Source organism: Oncorhynchus gorbuscha, linkage group LG20 (assembly GCF_021184085.1).
Source record: "Oncorhynchus gorbuscha isolate QuinsamMale2020 ecotype Even-year linkage group LG20, OgorEven_v1.0, whole genome shotgun sequence".
Taxonomy (NCBI): domain Eukaryota; kingdom Metazoa; phylum Chordata; class Actinopteri; order Salmoniformes; family Salmonidae; genus Oncorhynchus; species Oncorhynchus gorbuscha.
The window spans coordinates 13,927,738-13,950,852 of NC_060192.1; the positions used below are offsets into that span (position 1 = coordinate 13,927,738).

The 23,115-nt window shown below is 43.2% G+C and overlaps 1 protein-coding gene across 7 annotated transcripts; it reads left to right on the forward strand.

Moving 5' to 3' along the window:
• Positions 1–573: 573 nt before the first annotated feature.
• On the forward strand, positions 574–20,581 carry smpd4 (sphingomyelin phosphodiesterase 4). Of its 7 annotated transcripts, none has more exons than XM_046317303.1 (20): positions 574–646; positions 5,793–5,878; positions 6,051–6,137; positions 8,174–8,310; positions 10,615–10,690; positions 10,797–10,905; positions 11,038–11,090; positions 11,205–11,356; positions 12,091–12,223; positions 12,315–12,386; positions 16,353–16,484; positions 17,217–17,365; positions 17,476–17,566; positions 17,688–17,785; positions 17,937–18,100; positions 18,234–18,439; positions 19,198–19,428; positions 19,553–19,684; positions 19,773–19,901; positions 19,982–20,581. In XM_046317303.1, the coding sequence occupies exons 2-20, from the start codon at positions 5,840–5,842 to the stop codon at positions 20,303–20,305; spliced, it is 2,514 nt and encodes an 837-aa protein (XP_046173259.1). In that variant the 5' UTR covers positions 574–646; positions 5,793–5,839; the 3' UTR covers positions 20,306–20,581. The 7 variants fall into 7 exon arrangements, with proteins under 7 accessions (XP_046173259.1, XP_046173260.1, XP_046173261.1 ...); XM_046317304.1 differs by having other exon boundaries at positions 631–646; positions 5,778–5,878; XM_046317305.1 differs by lacking the exon at positions 574–646 and adding an exon at positions 3,121–5,402 and having other exon boundaries at positions 12,315–12,380.
• The last annotated feature ends 2,534 nt before the right edge of the window (positions 20,582–23,115 follow it).

The window sequence follows — 23,115 nt, forward strand, 5'->3', positions numbered from 1 at the left end:
AAAAGCATCTGGTCTATGTCCTTGATTATTTTACCGTCAAGATATAAAGATAGAGTGCCATATGTTAGTCTAGAGATACCTTCTGCCTTGGTTATTAGGACTCTTCCTTTTAAAGATAAGTCCCTCTGTAATAATTGATTTAGCTTTTTCTGGGGTTTTTAATAAGAGGGTTAAAATTTAGTACGCCTCCATACTTCTGATCCTTTGTAATGGTTATGCCTAAATATGTAAGTTCTTCTTTTATTGGAATACCACAATATGAAGGTGTCACACAATCTTTGACAGCCATGAGTTCACATTTATTAATGTTAAGATATAGACCAGATGATTTGGAAAAGGATTGTATCACATTGATCAATATGGGAATTTGGTTAGCGTCGAATACTGATTACTACCCACACTAACCGTACTATTTGTGACGTGATTTGAGTATATAGTATGCTTATTGGTTATAGTATGAATATAGTTAGTATGCCAAAAGTTCCCGGATTCCATTCTAAATTCGGCAAAATATGAAATATACACGCGAGGGACACTTCCGTACATTAGGGCCCATAATGCAATTCTTCAGGAGACGGGAGTGGCTTTACATCGTTTTCAGATTTGAAGAAAACAGCAGAAATTATGCAGCCGAAGTACGAGAGCAGTATGTACCAGTATGTTAGCTAGCTAGCTATACATACAACTCGATAGTATAATAACTATAGGCTATCTAACTACCCAACGATTAATGACTTGATTATTCTCGTCATGCTTAGCTAAATGGTATAGTCGTTTTGCATTCTCAATGGACATTCGGGTGCTTTCAGAAATTCGCTCTGGCTATCTACTCCGATTTCAGAGCACTCTCGTCTGAGTGTACCGGAGCGCATAATAATGAATTGTACAGCGCTCAACACCGGTTGAATATGGCCGCGTCAGTTAACGTCTCGGCAAAAAACACGTAATTAAATTGTTGTCACCAACGCTCTGGAAAACATGAAAACTGCCTAACCAGCTCTGCTAGGTCGAGTAAAATGGGCAGAGTGGTCACCTAGCATCCAGTGTGCGCTCTGAATTTACAAACGACAATCTGACAACGTTGTGAATCTACGAGCGCATCCTGGTACTCAATATGGAATGATATTGAATTTAAGAACACACCCAAAGTCGTAAAATGTCTAACTAGTAATTTGTTATGCTAACTAGCTAGCAAGATGACCGAGGTAAAAAGAGTTTCACATTTGATATTCTCGCTTTCAAACCACTTGAGCCACAGACTCCAAATAAGTGTCATGATGTTGGAAAAATGTCACATTTCACAGGTCTTATTTTCACGATTAGGACATAAATTCGCTTTCAAAGGCTAATAAACGTGGAAATGTGAGCAGCATTTTGTATTCCTAGTTGAATTAGTACAAACTTTTTTTACATTTGAATTTCAATAGCTCCTTGGTCATGTCACCTAATGACTTCAAACAAGGTTCAGTATGTCCACTGACTACCCTTCTATATTTCACACCCTTTATTTAGTTTGTCCATTTTAATCTCACATGATTTTGCATGAATTTTTCCAAATTAAAAATGTCAATAGCTCCTTGGTCATGTGACCTACTGACTTCAAACAAGGTTCAGAATGTACACTGAGTGGACCTACACATTGCACACCTTTTAGTTTGTCCATTTTCATCTTACATGTTTTTACATTAATTTTTCAAACTTTCAAATGTAAATAGCTCCTTGGTCATGTGACCTACTGACTTCAAACAAGGTTCAGAATGTCCACTGACATTTAAATGTGGATTTTTTTTAGTAAAATCTTGTGAGATGAAAATGGACAAACTGAAGGGTGTGCAATGTGTAGGCCCACTGAGTGGACATTCTGAATCTTGTTTGAAGTCAGTAGGTCACATGACCAAGGAGCTATTGATTATTTTTTTTTGAAAACTTAAAATCATGTGAGATGAAAATGGACAAACTAAAGGGTGTGCAAAATAGAAGAGTAGTCAGTGGACATTCAGAACCTTGTGTGAAGTCAGTAGGTCATATGACCAATGAGCTATTGAAATTCAAAAATGTAAATAAATCATTTAAAATAGTGCGAGATGTAAATCGACAATCAAAAAGTGTGTGCAATGTGTGTCTATGCCATCTGGTAAGCAACAAACAGTTTTGAAAGTTTTAGGAGTAATGGTTAAAGAGCTATTGAAATTTGAACTATTTGATTTGTCACTATGTTAATGGCCCTAACTGCTGTTGGTGGATGTAAGGTAAACTACAGGCGAATATTGTTGAATATCCAACCTGAAACTGTCTTTACCTTGCTAGCAAGATGTTGCATGGCAACAGCATCAACTTCCGCTAGACCTGTAAAGAGTTAGTATGCTCAACTGAAAGGATACTGTTCGTTTACAGTATACTAAAATTAACTAATAGTATGTAGTATATACTCATTAAGTATGTAATATACAGTATGTTAGTATGGGTATACGAACAGCTATAGTCTTTACACTGTACCACTCAAAGGGGGGTATGCAGTGTATATCTCTTAAAAAGAGAGATTTGAATCTTGATCCTCTCTTTACACTACACGAGTATCTTTCCTGGACCTAGTTTGTGTCTTCAAAGTAGTGTAGTGTAAAGAGGCATAGGGATGATGATGATATCCATTAAAACTGTGTTTTTACATTCCTTTTTATTACTTATCTCCTCTGCCATACTCTAAAGCACCAGTAATCATACTTGAGTAAAAAAAATAGAAAGTGACTCAAATAAAGTGAAAGTTAGCCAGTAAAATAATACTTGGTTTGATTTAAATTACATTTTTAAGAATTCTGATTTACAATGAAGGCCTACTTTAAAGCATGAACAAACCCTCCCTTAATGCAGACAACGCTGAGCCAATTGTGCGCCGTCCTATGTTTTAAATATACTTAAGCATCAAAAGTAAATGTAATTGCTAAAATATACTTAAGTGTCAAAAGTAAAAGTACGAATAATTTCTAATTCCTTATATTAAGCAAATCAGACTGCATAATTTGCTTGTTGTTTTTATTTAAGGTTAGCCAGGGGCACACTCCAACACTCAAGACATAATTTATAAACAAAGCATGTGTGCTTAGTGAGTCCAACCAGATCAGAGGCAGGAGGGTTGACCAGGGATATGTTCTCTTGATAAGTGCATGAATTAGACCATTTTCCTGTACTGCTAAGCATTTAAAATGTAATTACTTTTGGGTGTCAGGGAAAATGTATGGAGTAAAAAGTACATTATTTTCTTTAGTAAAAGTTGTTCAAAATATAAATATTAGAGTAAAGTACCGATACCCCCAAAAAACCTGGGTGACCCATGTCCTGTGTGTGGAGGGCTCCCCGCTCTGCTCTGTGCTCGTGGGTCAGAGCGACCCAGGCTCTGTGTTTCCAGGGCTCCCGCTCTGTGCTCTGTGCTCTGCGCTAGTGGGTCAGAGCGACCCTGCCAGCCACTGGCGAGGTGTATGCCGTTGAGTGTAGTAGAGAGTCTGAGTGTGGCGAGGTTATGCCTGGCTCCCCGCTCTGCGCTCAGTGCTCGTGGGTCAGAGCGACCCTGCCAGCCACTACACAGGTCCAGACATGCCCCACTGTGTGCTAGAGAGCAGCCAAGTGTTATTGTTGTGCTCTGGGCTCACGGGTCAGAGCGACCCTGCCAGCCACTGGTGAGGCGTATGCCGTTGAGTGTAGTAGAGAGTCAGCGAGTGTGGCGAGGTTGTGCCTGGCTCTCCGCTCTGTGCTCTGCGCTCGTGGGTCAGAGCGACCCAGCCAGCCACTACACAGGTCCAGACATGCCCCGTTGTGTACTAGAGAGCAGCCAAGTGTTATTGTTGTGCTCTGTGCTCGTGGGTCAGAGCGACCCAGGCCCTGTGTTTCCAGGGCTCGCGCTCTTTGGTCAGAGCGAACCTGCCAGCCACTGGCGAGGCGTATGCCGTTGAGTGTAGTAGAGAGTCTGCGAGTGTGGCGAGGTTGTAGGTGGCTCTGCGCTCTGTGCTTCAGAGCAACCCAGCCAGCCACTGCACAGGTCCATACATGCTCCGCTGTGTGCTAGAGAGCAGCCAAGTGTTATTGTTGCTTGGGTGGGGTGGGTCAACTGCACACGGCTACACACAAGGCATTTTCAGGTCTCGGTCTCCCGCGTAATCCGGCCGGCCGGCCGTACTAGAGAGGTTACTAATATTGTCAGCGGCACACACGCACACCCACACACACAAAGTGACCTGCGCCCCACCCGTGCCAAGTGCGCACTTCCCAGCCACTCAGTGGACCCCATCAGTGGAGCCGAGCGGCCATGGCCGTGCGTTTTACGGCCGCGCAGGTTCTAGAACAGATCTTGTCCAGCGTGGACAGAAGACTACTCAGATTCCCAGGAGGAAGAGGAAGAGGTTTCGGGAAGACGGGGAGGAATACAACCCGAGTGCCGCGAGGTCGAAGCTTCTTCTCCCTCTTCTGAGGAAGAGCCCGAGGAAGCACCCGAGGACGAGCACGAGCACGAGGACCAACGCGAGGAAGAGATCTCCTAGGCCGGACCAAAGGGGTTGCTGTTGAAAAACGGCAAAATCGAGTGGTCCCCCGTGGCCCATGGCCTCGGCCGCCACCGCAGGGCCCTCGCGATCTGCCACGCCGTGCCGGACGAGACTCTGGGCCCCACGGCCTATGCCGCGACCCGGGCCCGCAACATCGAGTCATTTTGACATACTGCCTAATTTCCAGGCAGAACAGGGAACTCCAAGGGTATTTGTGAAGGGTGAGTGCACTTAAAACAAAACAGGATGTGTGAGTGCACTTAAAACAAAACAGGATGTAATATGCTTTGTATGGAGTAGAGCTGGCCCCCTGGGAGTTAATACTCAATAGCATTGGGGCATGTCACTGTGAAATTAAAACACAAATAAATACACACAAACCAAATAGTTATGCCACATACTAGGCTACACAAGCACACTTACCTTTTCAATTCCAAAAAGCATACTTTGCACGTGTCTTGATTTAGATTAGTTGAATTCCTTATCAATACATTTGCATGCATATAATATCCATGATGATTGATTAACCTTATTGATTAATTGTTGATACACTTAGGAGGTATATGTAACAATATTTAACAGTTAGTAATATTGCTTACACAATTCCACGTGGTCTATGAGCCAGCTATAAACCTTGGTTTACGACATTTGTTTTGTTTTGTTGCAACACTGCCATCTACCTAGATTAGCCTACCTGGCTCTTCCTTCGCTAAAGTACTATCCACATGGGTGCGCTGTGTTCACAAGAAAGCTGCGGTTGCGTGCCATATCCTTTTAGGGAAATGACATCATTTTCGCTTCACTCTGCTGTGTCTAATGGAAACGCGGTAGATTGGAACTCGAAAGTCTGAAAATTTGTAGTCGAGGGAGGTAAGACACACTGCAGTTTTATTTTCTATAATGAGATGAGACTATTTTGTACCATACCGTCAGCTGCTGCCTTCCAGTGCCACATTGTTATAGATAGCTAGCTTTCTGTACAACTAAGCTAACCTAACAGACGTTAGTGCTAGCCGGTTGATATTAGCTAACGTTAGCTAGCTGGCTAGCTAGTCAGCCAAGCCATGGTTTCAGCCAGGTCTAACTGTATCGTCTAGCTAGCTATCTTGCTTCCTATGTTTAAACATTTTGTATCCGTCTCTGTACTCATAGCGAACGTTAGTTATCTAGCTAGCAATGGTGCTACTGCTAGCTAGTTTGCTTGACAGAAAGAAATGTCAACAAAGCCCCTCTCAACCCTTTCAGCTTTGTTCTCCCCAGGTGTCAAGTGGATTTTGAAACGTGACCCGTCTCGAATATAATCTTCTATGGCTGCCCCAGCCTTGCAACAGCCCAGTTTTCTTCTGGTTAGTGGTAACTCCTATATTGTATTGCTCATCATGAGCTAGTTACATGTGAAATATATGTTGCCTGCCTGAAGTTCTCATGAGCCAAGTCAATGTCACAAAACGTCAGTTATCTAACACTGTGACATCAGTACCTGTTGTCTACTCTTATGATGATCTCTTCTCGTTACAGGCCAATCTGAAAGTTGACTCGACCACCAAACCTTTTCTCCAGCGGTGCCAGGAGCTGGTGAAGGTCATTGATGACTACCCTGCAAAGGTGCAGTTTGCTTGTATAGACCAGCGTTGTTAGTTGTCTATCTTGCATGTGTTGTTACAGATTGAATTGTGCGTGCTTAGGTCCAAACTATGTCAAATTTGAAGCAAGTTGTCATGTCTGGATAAAAAATAGAATCAAATTGTATTTGTCACGTGCAGAAAACAACGGGTGTAGACCTTACCGTGAAATGCGAACTTACAAGCCCTTAACCAACAAAGCAGTTCAAGAAATAGTTAAGAAATGGTTTACTAAATAAACTAAAGTAAAAAATAAAAAGTACAATAAAATAACAATAACAAGGCTGTATACAGGGGGTACCGGTACAGAGTCAATGTGCGGGGTGGGCAGGTTAGTCGAGGTAATTAGTACATGTACAGTACCAGTCAAGTTTGGACACCTACTCATTCAAGGGGTTTTTCTTTATTTGTACTGTTTTCTATATTGTAGAATAATAGTTAAGACATGAACTATGAAATAATACATATGGGATCATGTAGTAACCAAAAGTGTTAAACAAATCTAAATATATTTGAGGTTCTTCAAAGTAGCCGCCCTTTGCCTTGATGACAGCTTTGCACACTCTTGGCATTCTCTCAACCAGCATCACCTGAAATGCTTTTCCGACAGTCTTGGAGTTCCCACATTGCTGAGTACTTGTTGGCTGCTTTTCCTTCACTCTGCAGTCCAACTCATCCCAAACCATCTCAATTGGGTTGAGGTCAGGTGATTGTCACCAAACTAGATGGGATGGCGTATTGCTGCAGAATGCTGGGGTAGCCGAGCTGGTTACGTGTGCCTTGAATTCTAAATAAATCACGAACATTGTCACAAGCAAAGCACCATCACATCTCCATGCTTCACGGTGGGAACCACACACGCAGAGATCAAAGATCTCAAATGGACAGATTTCCACCGGTTTAATGTCCATTGCTTGTGTTTCTTGGCCCTAACAAGTCTTTTTTTATTATTGGTGTCCATTTTATTTTCTTTTTAACCTTTATTTAACTAGGCATGTCAGTTAAGAACAAATTTTTATTTACAATGACAGCCTACTCCGGCCAAACCCGGACAACGCTTGGCCAATTGTGCGCCACCCCATGGGACTCCCAATCACGTCCTGATGTGATACAACCTGGATCCTTTAGTAGTGGTTTCTTTGCAGCAATTTGACCATGGAGGCCTGATTCACACAGTCTCCTCTGAACAGTTGATGTTGAGATGTATCTGTTACTTGAACTCTGTGCAGTATTTATTTGGGCTGAAATTTCTCAGGCTGTTAACGAATGAACTTATCCTCTGGAGCAGAGGTAACTCTGGGTCTTCATGAGAGCCAGTTTCATCATAGCGCTTGATTGTTTTTGCGACTGCACTTGAAGAAACTTTCAAAGTTCTTGACATTTTTTGGATTGACTGACCTTGTCTTCAAGTAATGATGGACTGTTGTTTCTCTTTGCTTATTTGAGCTGTTCTTACCATAATATGGACTTGGTAATTTACCAAATAGGGCTATCTTCTGTATACCACCCCTATCTTGTCACAACACAACTGATAGGCTCAAACGCATACTTGGAGGTTTATGACTTATATAGAACACTTACTAGTGTTTTATGTTATCTTTTGAAAGGGTTGGGGCAGACCCATAAGTTGGATTCTCCAGGCTTTCATGCCAAGGTGGAATGTGTCTAGGCAGCTGTTACTGTGTGGTATGGTGGGATCAGAGGGGATATCAGGGTAGGGTGACACAGTTCCTAGAAATCAGTGTCTCAGGAACAGCTGCTACACTGCAGATGCCTCACTCTGTGTGTGCGCGTTAGAGGTAGAGCACCTATCTGGCCGTAGGTCAGAAAGAGCATTGAATATCCCTACCCAAACCGGTTCAGCTCAAATCAACCATGTTATCCAATCTCATTCATCCTCTTGTCTTCCACTGGAAGTTTCCTCTCCATGATCTGATGACATTGTTGTGGAGGGAGACTTAAGCAGGAATAATGGAGGTAAGCTTGTGACTGACAGCATTAATATCGTTCTCTCTTCAGGAGCTGCACCTGATCTTCCCCTGGCTTGTAGAGAGTGTTTTTGGCAGTCTGGATGGGGTCATCATGGGCTGGAACCTGCAATTCCTGCAGGCACGCAGCAATGAGTACAACATCGTCATGGACTTTCTCGATCCTAGGTAGGCCTCACAAGCTCCTTTGGTGTTAGCTGCTATTTGCAATGCTCGTGTATTTACACTACAGCGTTGCTTCCTATTGTATTCGGTTGCACAAAAACAGTCCATGGGAAGCCAGAAGTTACAAATATATATATATATTTCAACTTTCTATGCCAGTGGGCAAGACGGTTGGTCATTAAAACGGGGATAATGTGAGACAAAATATCTAAAGAACGTATTATTAAACAGACTTTCCAAACGCATAGGGTGTTAATGTTACTTTGGTGTGTGTCACTTCACTGTGACACACAGTATGTATTACAGTGCATTTGGAAAGTATTCAGACCCCTTGACTTTTTCCACATTTTGTTACGTTACAGCCTTATTCTAAAATGGATTAAATACTTTTCCCCCTCATTAATCTACACCCAATAACACCATAAAGACAAAGCAAAAACAGGTTGACATTTTTGCAAATGTATTTAAAATAAAAAAATGTAAATATTACATTTATAATAAGTATTCAGACCCTTTACTCAGTACTTTGTTGAAGCACCTTTGGAAGCGATTACAGCCTTGAGTCTTCTTGGGTATGATACTACAAGCTTGGCACACCTGTATTTGGTGAGTTTCTCCCATTCTTCTATGCAGATCTTCTCAAGCTCTCAGGTTGGATGGAAGCGTTGCTGCACAGGGTTGAAGTCTGAGCTCTGGCTGGTCCACTCGAGACTTGTCCCGAAGCCACTCCTGTGTTGTCTTGGCTGTGTGCTTAGGGTTGTTGTCCTGTTGGAAGGAGAACCTTCACCCCAGTCTGAGATCCTGAGCGCTTTGGAGCAGGTTTTCATCATGGATCTATCTGTACTTTGCTCCGTTCATCTTTCCCTCGATCCTGACTAGTTTTCCAGTCCCTGCTGCTGAAAAACATCCTCACAGCATGATGTTGCCACCACCCTGCTTCACCTTAGGGATGGTGCCAGGTCAGACATGCTGCTTGGCATTCAGGCCAAAAAGTTAAATCTTGGTTGCATCTGACTAGAGAATCTTGTTTCTCTAGGTCTGAGAGGCCTTTTGGCAAACTCCATGCGGGCAGCCATGTGCCTTTACTGAGGAGTGGCTTCCGTCTGGCCACTCTACCATACAGGCCTGATTGGTGGAGTGCTGCAGAGATGGTTGTCCTTCTGGAAGGTTCTCCCATCTCCACAGAAGAACTCTGTTAGAGTGACCATCGAGTTCTTGGTGACCTCCCTGACCAAGTCCCTTCTCCCTAGATTTAGCCTGGCTGCCAACTCTAGGAACAGTCTTGGTGGTTCCAAACTTCTTCCATTTAAGAATGATGGAGGCCACTGAGTTCTTGGGGACCTTCAGAATTGTTTTTTGTACCCTTTCCCAGATCTGTGCCTCGACACAATCCCGTCTTGGAGCTCTATGGAGAATTCCTTCGACCTCACAGCATGTTTTTTGCTCTGACATGCACTGTTATCTAGATAGGTGTGTGCCTTTCCAAATCATGTCTAATCAATTGAATTTACCGCAGGTGGACTCCAATCAAGTTGTAGAAACATCTTAAAGATGATCAATGGAAACAGGATGCAGCCTGAGCTCAATTTCGAGTCTTATAGAAAAGGGTATGAATACTTATGTAAATAAGGTATTTCTGTTTTTTTATTTGTAATTTGCAAAAAAAATCTAAACCTGTTTTCGCTTCGTCATTGAGGTATTGTGTGTAGATTTGAAGAGGGGGAAAAATGTATTTGATCCACTTTAGAATAAGGCTGTAACATAACAATGTGGAAAAAGTTAAGGGGTCTGAAAACTTTCCGAATGCACTGTACATGTAACTGTGTTGTATGTGTCGAACTGCTTTGCTTTATCTTGGCCAGGTCGCAATTGTAAATGAGAACTTGTTCTCAATTTGCCTACCTGGTTAAATAAAGGTGAAAAAATACATAAAAAATCAAATGTATGTTGCTGTACAAGGTGACAATGTCTCTTTTGTACCAGTACTGTGTGTCTATGACAACCCCTCAGGAACATTACATTGTATTATTTTTTTAATTGGACATTTATTTAACTAGGCAAGTCTGTTAAGAACAAATTCTTATTTACAATGACTGCCTACCAGGGAACAGTGGGTTAACTGCCTTGTTCAGGGGCAGAACAACATATTTTTACCATGTCAGCTCGGGGATTCGATCCAGCAACCTTTTTTGGCCCAACGCTCTTACCACTAGGCTACCTGCTGCCCCAGCCTAAATGACTTTATAAAAAGCATTTTTCGAAAAATAGTAATGTACTGACTTAATTATGATTGTATATGCTTTTCAGTGGGCCAATGATGAAGCTTGTGTACAAGCTTCAAGCAGAGGAGTACAAGTATGAAATACCTGTCAGCTTTCTCCCTGTAAGTCTCATCCCTTTTTAAGCATTTTTTTTTCTCAATTTGAAACATAGCAAGGTCGTCCACAACAGTGATTGGTGTAAAGCTTGGATGTTATTTTCTCTTGCAGGGTCCTGTAAAGGCATCTATACAGGAAGGTGTCCTCCCAGATTGTCCACTTTTTCACAACAAGCTGCAGTTTCCTCTGTCTGGTCTCCAGACACTCAGCCTGGCGCTCAGTATCCTTGATGCTCGAACTCACTCTCAGTCCTCACCTTCTCACAAACATACAATGTGGACAATGACAATGTTTGCTTACATTATATACATTTGTTTTGTAGTCTGGTGGTATATCCTTAAACCATCTGCAGATCCATTTGAATATTACATGTTCATATTTGCTTCCAGTCTTATCACACCAAAGGTAAACCCTACTCAACTGTCATTACAACAGTAAATGTTTTCATAGTTTGTGATAACTTCCATGATAATCAGACTTATTTGACCTAAAATGATAGTTTTGATGTGATTTTCTCAGAACTACCCTCTGGGCCAGCATGTGAGCAGCTTGGACAATGCGTACTTTGTGCTTGTGGACACCTACCTCAAGTACTTCCTCCCTACAGAGGGCAGCGTTCCTCCCTCTCCATTCGCTGACAATAGAGGCTCTGTGTCTCCACCTGCTCCCAGGTACTCTACAGTGGGGATAGTTCTTATCAAAATAAATGTTTCTGATAGTGTTGTAAAAAGTACTCAGTGGTTATACTTGAGTAAAAGTAAATATACATTTTTTAATATAAAATTACTCAAGTAAAGGTCACCCAGGAAAATACTTTTAGACTTTTATTCAAGCAGTATCTGGTTTGAAATGTACTTAAGTACAGTGGTGGAAAAAGTACTCAATAATACTTGAGAAAAAGTCAAAGCTATACAAACCAGATGGCACAGTTTTATTACCGACAGACGGGCACTCTCCAACACTCAGGCATAATTTACAAACACATTATGTGTTTAGTTAGTCCGCCAGATCTGAAGCAGTAGGGATGACAAGTTGTTGTATTGATATGTACGTCTATTGGACCATAATTCTGTCCTGCCTTAACATTAGAAGTGAAGAGTACTTTTTGGTGTCAGGGAAAATGTATGCTAGTAAAAAAGTACAGATTTTCTTTAGAATTGTAGTGGAATAAAAAGTTGTGAAAATATATATATAAATAGTCAACTCTAGTGTAGATACCGCAAAAATGACTTAAGTTGTACTTTACACCACTGGTTTATGTGAAAGGGTTGTGATCAGTAGGGTGAGAAAAGATGCTACCTGAACTTGTCCAATAAGAGCACACACTTACCTTTGGCTCCTCTTAGTTTCTCCTTCCTTCCTTATGCTATAACTCCGAGCTCACGATTATGTCTTCGGCACCCAGGGCTCCCAGCGTGCCTTTTGCAGGGTATGGCATCCACAGCACCAGCCTCCTCAAGCGCCACATATCCCATCAACCCTCGGTCACTGCTGACCCTGCAGCCCAGGAGATCTGGAGGTCAGAGGCATTACTACAGGTGAGGCTCCTTCATCCTTTGTCAGTCATGAATGCATTTAGTCTGAATGATGTCAGTCAGGGAATCGGGAATAAGACGTGTGTTACCCCAGGTTTTTGTGGAGATCTGGCTGCATCACTACTCCCTGGAGATGTACCAGAAGCTGCAGTCCCCCCAGGTGAAGGTAAGAGCATGTCACATGGACCCTCCCACCACCAAGCTCCCCCTTCACCCCTGCACGGCAGCAACGCACGGCTGACTGGCTGATGAACCCCCCCTCACTTGAACAACGGCAGGGCTCGTCCCACTCGAGTGCCATGCTAGAGCTTCCTCCAAGCCACAGACATGGACCCCACATGGTGATCAGCGTCAAATCAACCTGTCCCCTGGCTGGGACTGGGACACAAAAAGGGTCACATTGTCCTATTTTCAACTAGAGGGGAGTATTTCTATAAGACTTGCACTCCCACACCAGGGCTATAAGAATGTAGTTTATATCCATCTCCTTAGCACTGCATAGATGGGTATACTGTATGTTAGTTGTTTCTTATGCTTCTTTGAGGGTAACTGGAAAATCAGGCAGAGGGAGGTCTGGCTTTGGTTTGTACTAATCTATAGTCTCCTTATTTGCACAGATTAGGAAACATGAATGCTATCAAAATGATCAAAGTTCAATGTTAAACCAATCAAAATAGGGCACAGTAAACATCAGGCATTTGTAATTATTTTTGAAAGGCAGGCTTATTTTTTTTCTTCGTTGCTGAATTATTGGCTTATGGGCAACTGCAGAGCAAATGTTCTGCACTGATTTGGCATGTGTATCTGGTAGTAGTGCTTTAGCTTCCCGCATGACCTGTGCATGCTGTGTGTGTGTGTGTGGCACCATTAACTGTTTCAGTGCCCTTCTCTGTTGTTTATTTGGCTGCTAGGCTGGTTGCCAACTCTACTTCTGTTCATGTATCATTTAGCCACCACCCTTTATCATGATCCATACACCTGTCAAATCCCCAATGGTGTACAGGCCATACCCTTCCCATCCCTGCTGTCCCCTAGTAACTTAGTACATTCCCAGTAGAGGTCGACCGATTAATCGGAATGGCGTATTAATTAGGGCCGATTTCAAGTTTTCATAACAATCGGAAATCTGTATTTTTGGACATCGATTTGGCCGATCTATCACCTTTATTTAATCTTTATTTAACTAGGCTAGTCAGTTAAGAACACATTCTTATTTTCAATGACGGCCTAGGAAAGGTGTTAACTGCCTTGTTCAGGGGCAGAACGACAGATTTTTACCTTGTCAGCTCAGGGATTCAACCTTGCAACCTTAGTTACTAGTCCAACTCTCTAACCACCTGCCTTTCATTGCACTCCCCGAGGAACCTGCCTGTTACACGAATGTAGCAAGCCAAGGTAAGTTGCTAGCAAGCATTAAACTTAACTAGTGATTGATTCATTATTTTTTTATAAGATAACTACACATGTTTGATATTACTAGTTTATCTAGCTTGTCCTGCATTGCATATAATCGATGCGTATTTCGCAAAAAAAAGACGGTCCTTGCTCCAATGTGTATCTAACCATAAACATCAATGCTTTTCTTAAAATCAATATTCAGAAGTATATATTTTTAAACCTGCATATTTAGCTAAAAGAAATCCAGGTTAGCAGGCAATTTTAACCAGGTGAAATTGTCACTTCTCTTGCGTTCATTGCGCGCAGAGTCAGGGTATGTGCAACAGTTTGGGCCTCCTAATTTGCCAGAATTTTACGTAATTATGACATAACATTGAAGATTGTGCAACAGGAATATTTAGACTTGTGGATTCTACCCGTTAGATAAAATACGGAACGGTTCCGTATTTCACTGAAAGAATAAACGTCTTGCTTTCGATATAAGTTTCTAGATTCAACCATATTAATGACCTAAGGCTCGTATTTCTGTGTGTTATTATGTTATAATTAAGTCTATGATTTGATAGAGCAGTCTGACTGAGCGATGGTAGGCACCAGCAGGCTCGTAAGCATTCATTCAAACAGCACTTTCGTGCGTTTTGCCAGCAGCTCTTCGTTATATATTAAAATATTTTAAGGGGGGGAGGGGGGGTGAGAAGGATTACTTTATCCTATCCTAGGTATTCCTTAAAGAGGTGGGGTTTCAGGTGTCTCCGGAAGGTGGTGATTGACTCCGCTGTCCTGGCGTCGTGAGGGAGTTTGTTCCACCATTGGGGAGCCAGAGCAGCGAACAGTTTTGACTGAGCTGAGCGGGAACTGTACTTCCTCAGTGGTAGGGAGGCGAGCAGGCCAGAGGTGGATGAACGCAGTGCCCTTATTTGGGTGTAGGGCCTGATCAGAGCCTGGAGGTACTGAGGTGCCGTTCCCCTCACAGCTCCGTAGGCAAGCACCATGGTCTTGTAGCGGATGCGAGCTTCAACTGGAAGCCAGTGGAGAGAGCGGAGGAGCGGGGTGACGTGAGAGAACTTGGGAAGGTTGAACACTAGACGGGCTGCGGCGTTCTGGATGAGTTGTAGGGGTTTAATGGCACAGGCAGGGAGCCCAGCCAACAGCGAGTTGCAGTAATCCAGACGGGAGATGACAAGTGCCTGGATTAGGACCTGCGCCGCTTCCTGTGTGAGGCAGGGTCGTACTCTGCGGATGTTGTAGAGCATGAACCTACAGAAACGGGCCACCGCCTTGATGTTAGTTGAGAACGACAGTTTGTTGTCCAGGATCACGCCAAGGTTCTTAGCGCTCTGGGAGGAGGACACAATGGAGTTGTCAACCGTGATGGCGAGATCATGGAACGGGCAGTCCTTCCCCGGGAGGAAGAGCAGCTCCGTCTTGCCGAAGTTCAGCTTGAGGTGGTGATCCGTCATCCACACTGATATGTCTGCCAGACATGCAGAGATGCGATTCGCCACCTGGTCATCAGAAGGGGGAAAGGAGAAGATTAATGACATCAAGCCTATCAACTCCCGAGATTAGACTGGTGTAACCGATGTGAAATGGCTAGCTAGTTAGCGGGGTGTGCGCTAATAGCGTTTAAAATGTCACTCGCTCTGAGACTTGGAGTACTTATTCCCCTTGCTCTGTATGGGTAACGATGCTGTGAGGATGGCTGTTGTCGATGTGTTCCTGGTTCGAGCCCAGGTCGGGGCGAGGAGAGGGACGGAAGCTATACTGTTACACTGGCAATACTAAAGTGCCTATAAGAACATCCAATAGTCAAAGGTATATGAAATACAAATGGTATAGAGATAAATAGTCCTATAATTCCTATAACTACAACCTACAACTTCTTACCTGGGAATATTGAAGACTCATGTTAAAAGGAACCACCAGCTTTCATATGTTCTCATGTTCTGTGCAAGGAACTTAAACGTAAGCTTTCTTACATGGCACATATCGCACTTGTACATTCTTCTCCAAAACTTTTTTTTGCGTTATTTAAACCAAATTGAACATGTTTCATTATTTATTTGAGGCTAAATTGATTTTATTTATGTATTATAAGTTAAAATAAGTGTTTATTCAGTATTGTTGTAATTGTCATTATTACAACAGCAAAAAAATCGGCCTATTTTAATCGGTATCGGCCTTTTTCGGTCCTCCAATAGTCTGTATCGGCGTTGAAAAATCATAATCGGTCGACCTCTAATTCCCAGTCTGTTAAATTGCATATTTTAAGTTAAGTATGTGGTCCTCCATAGTGTAAGAGATGCAGTATCCCATCCCCCCCCTAAAAAAAACCTGACCTGTCATGGCCATTGGACAGAAACAATCCTTTTACCTGTGGACTGTTCTTCAACCTAAAATAACAAACCATGTTATTAACCATGTGTTGTGTCTTCTGTGCCTCATTGATGAGGATATTTACTGTTTAATCTCTCCTGTTTTGGGTGTGGAAAAGGCTACTGCATCACCCTAGCTGTCATAGCATTGTGTTCCTGTGGCCAATATCTTTTGTTTGTTTTGTTTCTTGTTTTCTCCCATATTTGGTGTTCATTCCTTTTCCTTTGTGGATGCACTATATCCCTTTTTTCTCCTTTCTATTCTCATGTTCACCTCCTTCCCTTCTCCCCCTCTCTCCTCCTTTCCCAACTGTGTTGTCGTTTCCCTCTTCGTCCCCTGGTTGTGATGGGTCGTACAGCTGGCGCTGCTGCACTATCGCCTCAGTATGTCCAGCATGCCGTGCCAACCCCTGACCCCTCCTGGCTCTGGGACCCTCGACACGTACCAAGTACTTTTACCTTTTCATCCACTCCCACCGGGCCTGCTGGAGGTAAACCTAGGCCCTGAGGACAGAGTAGTATTAAGGTTAAGGTGGGGAGGTCAAGGGTACTTCTCTTCAACAAAAAAACAACATTTGAATGCCGTTACAGTGCATTCTGTAAAACCAACTGCCTGGTTGACGCAACCAGTCAAAGACCTATCCTTGGATGGACCCCATTTTGACGGCACGAAATTCACATAACGTCAAACATCTCACAGTAGGATCTGGCCCATAGAGAAGTATCCTTGAAAGGAGAATGTGCCTTCAAAGCATGTTTTGAGTTTGAAGAGTGACGTTTTCATTGTATGTAGCATGTGGATGTCTGTTGTGTTGTACACTATCCTTAGTTAATGTGTGTCATTGTTGTCTTTCCCATCTCACATTCTTCCATTGAGCAAACACTACTACAGTATACAAAACATTATAAATAACCAAATTGCCCTAAATCAATTAAATAATTCATCAAATTGTCTACTTTCCTCATTCTAAGAATAATGGATCTGATATCAATTTGAAGTACTGTGTGTGCCCGTTTCTGAGCTAGTCACGGATTGAATTCTGTATTCAGCTAGGCTTTTTCAACAGCAGGGTAATTTGAGAAACCGTAACAATGGCTAGGGGAGGAACCAGGATTAGGGGAATGTTCCAAGCCCAATGTGTGATTGGTTATTGTTATCTGAGGAGCTTTGTGTGATTGGCTGCTGCCCCTGTGGATCTCTGTATGACTGGTTGCTGTTTCAGGAGACTTTCACCCCGACAGAGGAGCACGTTCTGGTGGTGCGTCTCCTGGTGAAGCACCTCCATGCCTTTTCCTGCAGCCTGAAGCCTGAGCAGGTCTGCTCCTCGCCCTCGGCCCACTCCCACGCCAGCCCCCTGGAAGAGTTCAAGAGGTGAGCGGACCAGTGAGCACCCCAATAGTCAGACATCAGGGTCCACGTTCTCTCCAGGAAATCAGTCGATCTAGTTTTGTCTGTAATTCACTGTGGCCCTGTCTCTGTAGGGTGGTGGTGCAGCGTTTTGTCCAGCAGAAGCTCTATGTGTTCCTCCAGCACTGCTTTGGTCACTGGCCTTTAGATGCCTCCTTCAGAGCGGTAGGTGTTCCAACTCCATCCTCAACCTTCTCAGCTTGGCTGGTGTCAATCACAACCCTCTCTCATTTTGTCCACTTTTTCTTTTTTTGTGCTCTTATCTCTATACCACCACTGTGTTTAGGTGTTGGAGACGTGGCTTAGCTACATCCAGCCGTGGAGGTACACAGGAGAGAATACCAATCCTCAGACAGACCAGAACAAAGGTGTACCTGAGAAATGGTGAGTTATCTGTTGGATTATAGTATAGGTCAGGCTAAATAAATGTGTGCTAGCAGTGCTTCCTTGAAGTGTTTTACTCAGAGGCACGGTTTAATATTGGTGTATTTGTCTTACTGATTCCGAAAATGTTCTGATCCATCTTCTTGACCAGGGGCTTGTTTGTTCAAGAGAACCTGCTCATGTACACAAAGCTCTTTCAGGGCTTTCTCAACAGGGTGGTACGCATAGACCTGGTCAACGTCAAAAATGCACTAATGGTCTTCAGGGTGGCCAAAGTCTTCGCTCAGCCAAACCTATCAGAGATGATTCAGAAAGGTAAGAACAGAAACAATCACCTAGTCTTATGATACTTGTGTGATGCAGATGCACTAATCGTAATGTCCAACTACAGTAGACTGTGCTATCGCTAACCTGTCCTACCCTAACCCTCCTATCTGTCCCTCCCCAGGAGAACAGCTGTTTCTGGAGCCGGAGCATGTCCTCCACCATCGGCAGCACCGGGTCTTCCTCACGCCAAGCCACGGTGGCAGCTTCCTGTCTGCCCGGCAGTCCGTGGTGACAGACGGGGTTTTCAGGGTGAAGAGCCACGTGTACGGCCTGGAGGGCCAGGACTGCCAGTACAAACAGATGTTCGGCACAGAGCTGAGGGGCGCGGTGAGTGGAGTGGAGGCAGCATACTTGGGGGTGGTTTCATTTCAATTCCAATTCCCATTTCTGGAATTGAACCGAACTTTGGGAGAAAAGTGCTAATGGTGAGCTAGCTAGTGTTAACCACCTGCTACAAGCACAGTCTGTGTGGACTTTATTGAATTTGCTAGGCTGACTGTTCACACATTTTGTCATCAGTTAACTGTAGTCTCAGTTGAGTAAAATTAACTAGCTACGCTCTGCAAGATTAGATTGCTCTGAACTGTAGTGTATTGCTGACTTTCTGGAGAAAACTGTTCTTCTTGCTTCTCACAACCGCCCAGGCCTTCCCTTCATCTTAGATTTACATTTGTCATTTAGCTCAGGGTCCAAACTCAGTCCTGCCTCCCCCTGGGTAAATGTTTTGTTTTTTGCCCGAGCACTACACAAGCTGAATCAAATATCCAACTCATCATCAAGCTTTGAATCAGCTGTGTGGTGCTAGGGCAAAAAACTAAACATGCACCGAGGGGGGGCCCCGGGACCGAGTTTGGGAAACCCTGATTTAGATGCTTTTATCCAGAGCAACTTAAGAGTAGTGAGTGCATACATTTTCATACTGGTCCCCCGTGGGAGGTGAACCCGCAACCCTGGCATTGCAAGCGCCATGCTCTAACAACTGAGCCACACAGCACCACTAGAACCAATCAACAACTACTCCTTTAGTCTGATGTTTTGAGGCTGCATATAAGCATGGTCACTGTTGTCATCCTTCTTTGATGTAGGTCCTGAAGCTCATTCAGATCATCGCCCAGGCGAGGCAGACAGCTAAGAGGATATCAGATCACTCAGCTGAAGTGGCGGCCAATAACTCCTTCATGTCTTGGTTTGGAATGGGCTCCCCCGACCTCAACTACACCTTCAATGGAGGAGAGGTGGATGACACTGGGGAATGTGTCAAGAAGACCCACGAGTTCCTGGAGAGGTCACTGGACTACCTCTGTCAGATATTTCGTGTAGGTTTACGGACTTTTTCCTTAAGATTTTCGCATGTGCTAAACTGCTGTAATTGATATTAATCAAACTTAATTCAACTAATGTTGGGTGAAAATGTGTCATGCTATTCTGTCTCGTCTCCAGCTGAATGCAGGGCAGCTTTCTCAGCTGATGGCAACCCTGGGCTCTGGTCAGGACGATGGGAACTTCAGGCAGCTACCAGACTGTGTTCAGGGTGAGAATGGACTCATCCTCACAGACCTGGGCCGAATGCAGGTCAGACTACTTATTCAACTCACCCAAAACTACAACTCCAACCATGTCATAGAGGGATTATTGTTAAAAATGTGTCATGTTTTTGCAGATCATCAATGGACTGCGTAGATTTGAGATTGAGTACCAAGGAGACCCAGAGCTTCAGCCCATCAGGAGCTATGAGAATGCTGTCCTGGTCAGACTGTTTTTCAAGATCTCGTCCCTGGTGAATGAGAGGGTATGTGATATGTAGCCTACCAGAATCTGAGTTATCATAGTCCAAGCATTCTGTAATCAGAACCGTTCTCCCCTCCACAGTTCGGAGGTCACATGGAAGTTCTGTGCTCGCGGCCGGACTTCCTGGGCCGGTTGGGACGACACTACCTGGCCAGCCCCGAGGTCATGGCGGATGGCAGGCAGAGGAGCCCAGAGACACGGCGAACAGCGGAGAGGAACAGACGGCCGCGGCTAAGTCTGCGCACACTGGCGAGCTACAGAACCCTACTGATGCTTCTATTTCTCTACCTGTTTGGGGTGCTGTTCTCATTCGGCCCCATATCCAGCACACTGCTCATCCTTACAGGCGGCTTTCTCTATGGACTCTTCATAACAATGTTTGGAGATAAACTCAAGTCCCAGTAGCAGGGTAATTAAAAGGCTTTTTTTGCCACTTGCCTTTGCTTGGCCATCTGATATATTCAGTCCCTTTTTATTCTTGTAAATAAATACAAGTGCATTGCTTTTCAGATTAAGTTTGCTAAATCTTTTTTTAAGCAGTTTTACTGATTGACAGTTGTATGATTTAATATTCTAACAAAATATTGAATATTTTTCAATTGAACATTGAAAGGATGGTGGTGGTTATCCTCAAACTACAAGATTGGCCGGTGTAATAAAAAGTTAATGAGTCTTGCACTAGTATTTTGAATTGATGATAATCATTTGACTGATGGTATTCTTTGCCTTTATCGTGTTTGTATGATTGCTTGTCTGTATGTGTGAGCTTGCAAAGACGACAGAAATGTAGTTGTACAATGTTGCATTCGAATGGCAGTATTTTCCGCTACCGATTGAGACAGTCTGGTTGTCATGGCAACGTATGCAGGCGTGCTTGTCCACTAAAGACAGGTGAGAGGAAAAATTAATTGTAAATGCACGTGGGTGATCTGTGTATTGACCTTATCTCGTTCAATTGTTCCTGAACTTTGCACATTGTGGCGGTGAACAATCCTTGCGCTCGGGAACGTTTGTGGTAAGGGGTTCTGCGCGATTATTGTTGGACTTGCTAGCTAGCCAAGTTAAACGGTCGTCAAGTTACAACCGGCAGGGTTTGACTGATTATTTCTACAATGTATCTTCTAAAAATGTGATTTTTAAACGTAAGCTTAACCACACCACTAACCGTATGCCTAACCTTAAATTAAGACACTGTCTGGCAACAGTCTGTCCGAAATCTACCCCACTGATCCCATGTTAAATGCTTTGACAAGCCTTACTTTCCACAACCACTTCATGTCCCAGTCTACGAACCAAGTTAAGTCTCATCTCACCGCAATATGGATACCTGCGTTGCATCCAGTGTTGCCAACTTAGCAACTTTGTCGCTATATTTAGTGAGTATTCAGACCCCGCTAGCGACTTTTTCTGGTGTTGTTGGAGACTGACGTGAAAGCACCTACTTTTGTCAGCTATATTTCCCAAAGCAGTGAGATGTTCACCCCTCTGTGTCCAGACTGCAAATGAATCGTCGCTGCTGGCTGATCCCGCCCTGGTTTACGTATTTTTTTCTTTTTTTTTAATAACCTGAATTAGGGCCAGACTAGTTACCATAATTTTCTCACATTGCCATTGACGTTTTCTTCTATTGTCTCTTTTTGGTCCATTTAGATTGTTAATGTAGATTCTACTGTAAAACAATTATGGTTAAAAATGTTTGTTTTACTGTGACTACTTGTAGGCCCCTAAGTGGACCATAAGGTTAAAAACCAAACCAATTTAAGCAAACTAAAACAAAAAAACGAAGTAACTGTTTATTTTGGGTCACTTTTGCCGGTCCCAAGGAATTGTGACATATAAAAAAAAATCGATAGAGAGGAAAGTTCATTTGTAGTTCTAAACATATTTAGGGTGTTTTTTTACTCGCTTTTTGTCTCCCACGACATTATTCCCCTCTCCTACAGCGTCCACCACAATTACGTTCACATGGCCAATTATGCGATGACGTCATTTAGCGACTTGTAGCTACTTTCCTTACTGAGGAGTTGGCAACACTGGTGCATTGCTTCAGATTTATATTCAGTTGTTGCATCTACAGGACAATGACGCATCAGAACCTATTGTTGAACTGCTTCCTCCATGTCCCTGCACCTTTTTTGGGAAGCAGGCAAGGGTGACCCTCCCAGCCCTCAAATAGCCTGAACTCCAGAATCGCAGGGAGATACAGAAGTAGGCTGGACAATAGAACGGGTCAAAATTCACCCAAGGCTGAAAACGACTTAGTTCGTTGGCTAAACTGGAACACTAGCGCGTGTCCATAGCAAATGAATGGAATCGAACGTTCGCAGAGCCTGTTTTGACTGGAGTGAAGCTTGTAATCCCTTCTTTATTTTACCACTACAATCTGTTCTTTTGACAAAACTGAAAAATAACATATCGTGTAGAAAGTAAACATCCGCACCTCAATGGTGCCAAGTGTGCTTATGTCTGCATAACGAGGAAGTAGGGGAAAAAATGGCAACTTCTATTTCTGGTCTATCGTTTGATGACGAGATATACTGCCCAGCCTTACTTAATTAGAAAGAGATTCTCATGATTAAAATGGTGTCCAATTTAAAAATCATAACATACACATTGCGAGATATTTGGCAAAATAGACAGACATACCTATATTTCCCTATAGTAAACAATGGGACAACCTCAGAGTAACATTTTGTTTACATTTGAACTATAATCAACGTGAGCAGGTAGGTCTCCATTGTCAACTATAGCGAAACTGCCATTGTGACATAGTACAACAAAATGGGATTAGAACGTTCAGAAGGCGAGTTGGTGCCACAATGTTCAATATAACTAATAGGAGCTGGCAGGGTGAAAAATGCTGGTAATATGAGACTGGGCTCCACCACGGATGCAATTAACTACTTTTTATTATAAAAAAGCATTGTTAAAAATATGTGTCCACAGAGGATCAGGCTGAGAAACAATGCATTGAGGGACTAGCAGTACAGCAGGCTCAGTCCACACTAACAAAAGTACAGACTTCCTACCATGGCCATTGAAGGACTTCCAGTAAATTACCACTGACTGAATGCTAACTTATAAAGTTTAAGTTCAATGTACATACATTTATATTTCTCCCTATTAAACGTATTTTGGTGTGGCGTTGTTGGTCAAGTTAGTTGTATTCTCTTATGGATGTACAGGTAACTGCCAAAACAAACACCATCAGTGTC

Bases quoted from the DNA above. Each gene is read 5' to 3' on its own strand.
- smpd4 (XM_046317303.1), top strand. From the start codon at position 5,840: ATGGCTGCCCCAGCCTTGCAACAGCCCAGTTTTCTTCTG. The intron at 12,224-12,314 runs GTGAGGCTCCTT...GTGTTACCCCAG, and splicing joins GGTCAGAGGCATTACTACAG to GTTTTTGTGGAGATCTGGCT. The intron at 17,567-17,687 runs GTAGGTGTTCCA...CACTGTGTTTAG, and splicing joins TAGATGCCTCCTTCAGAGCG to GTGTTGGAGACGTGGCTTAG.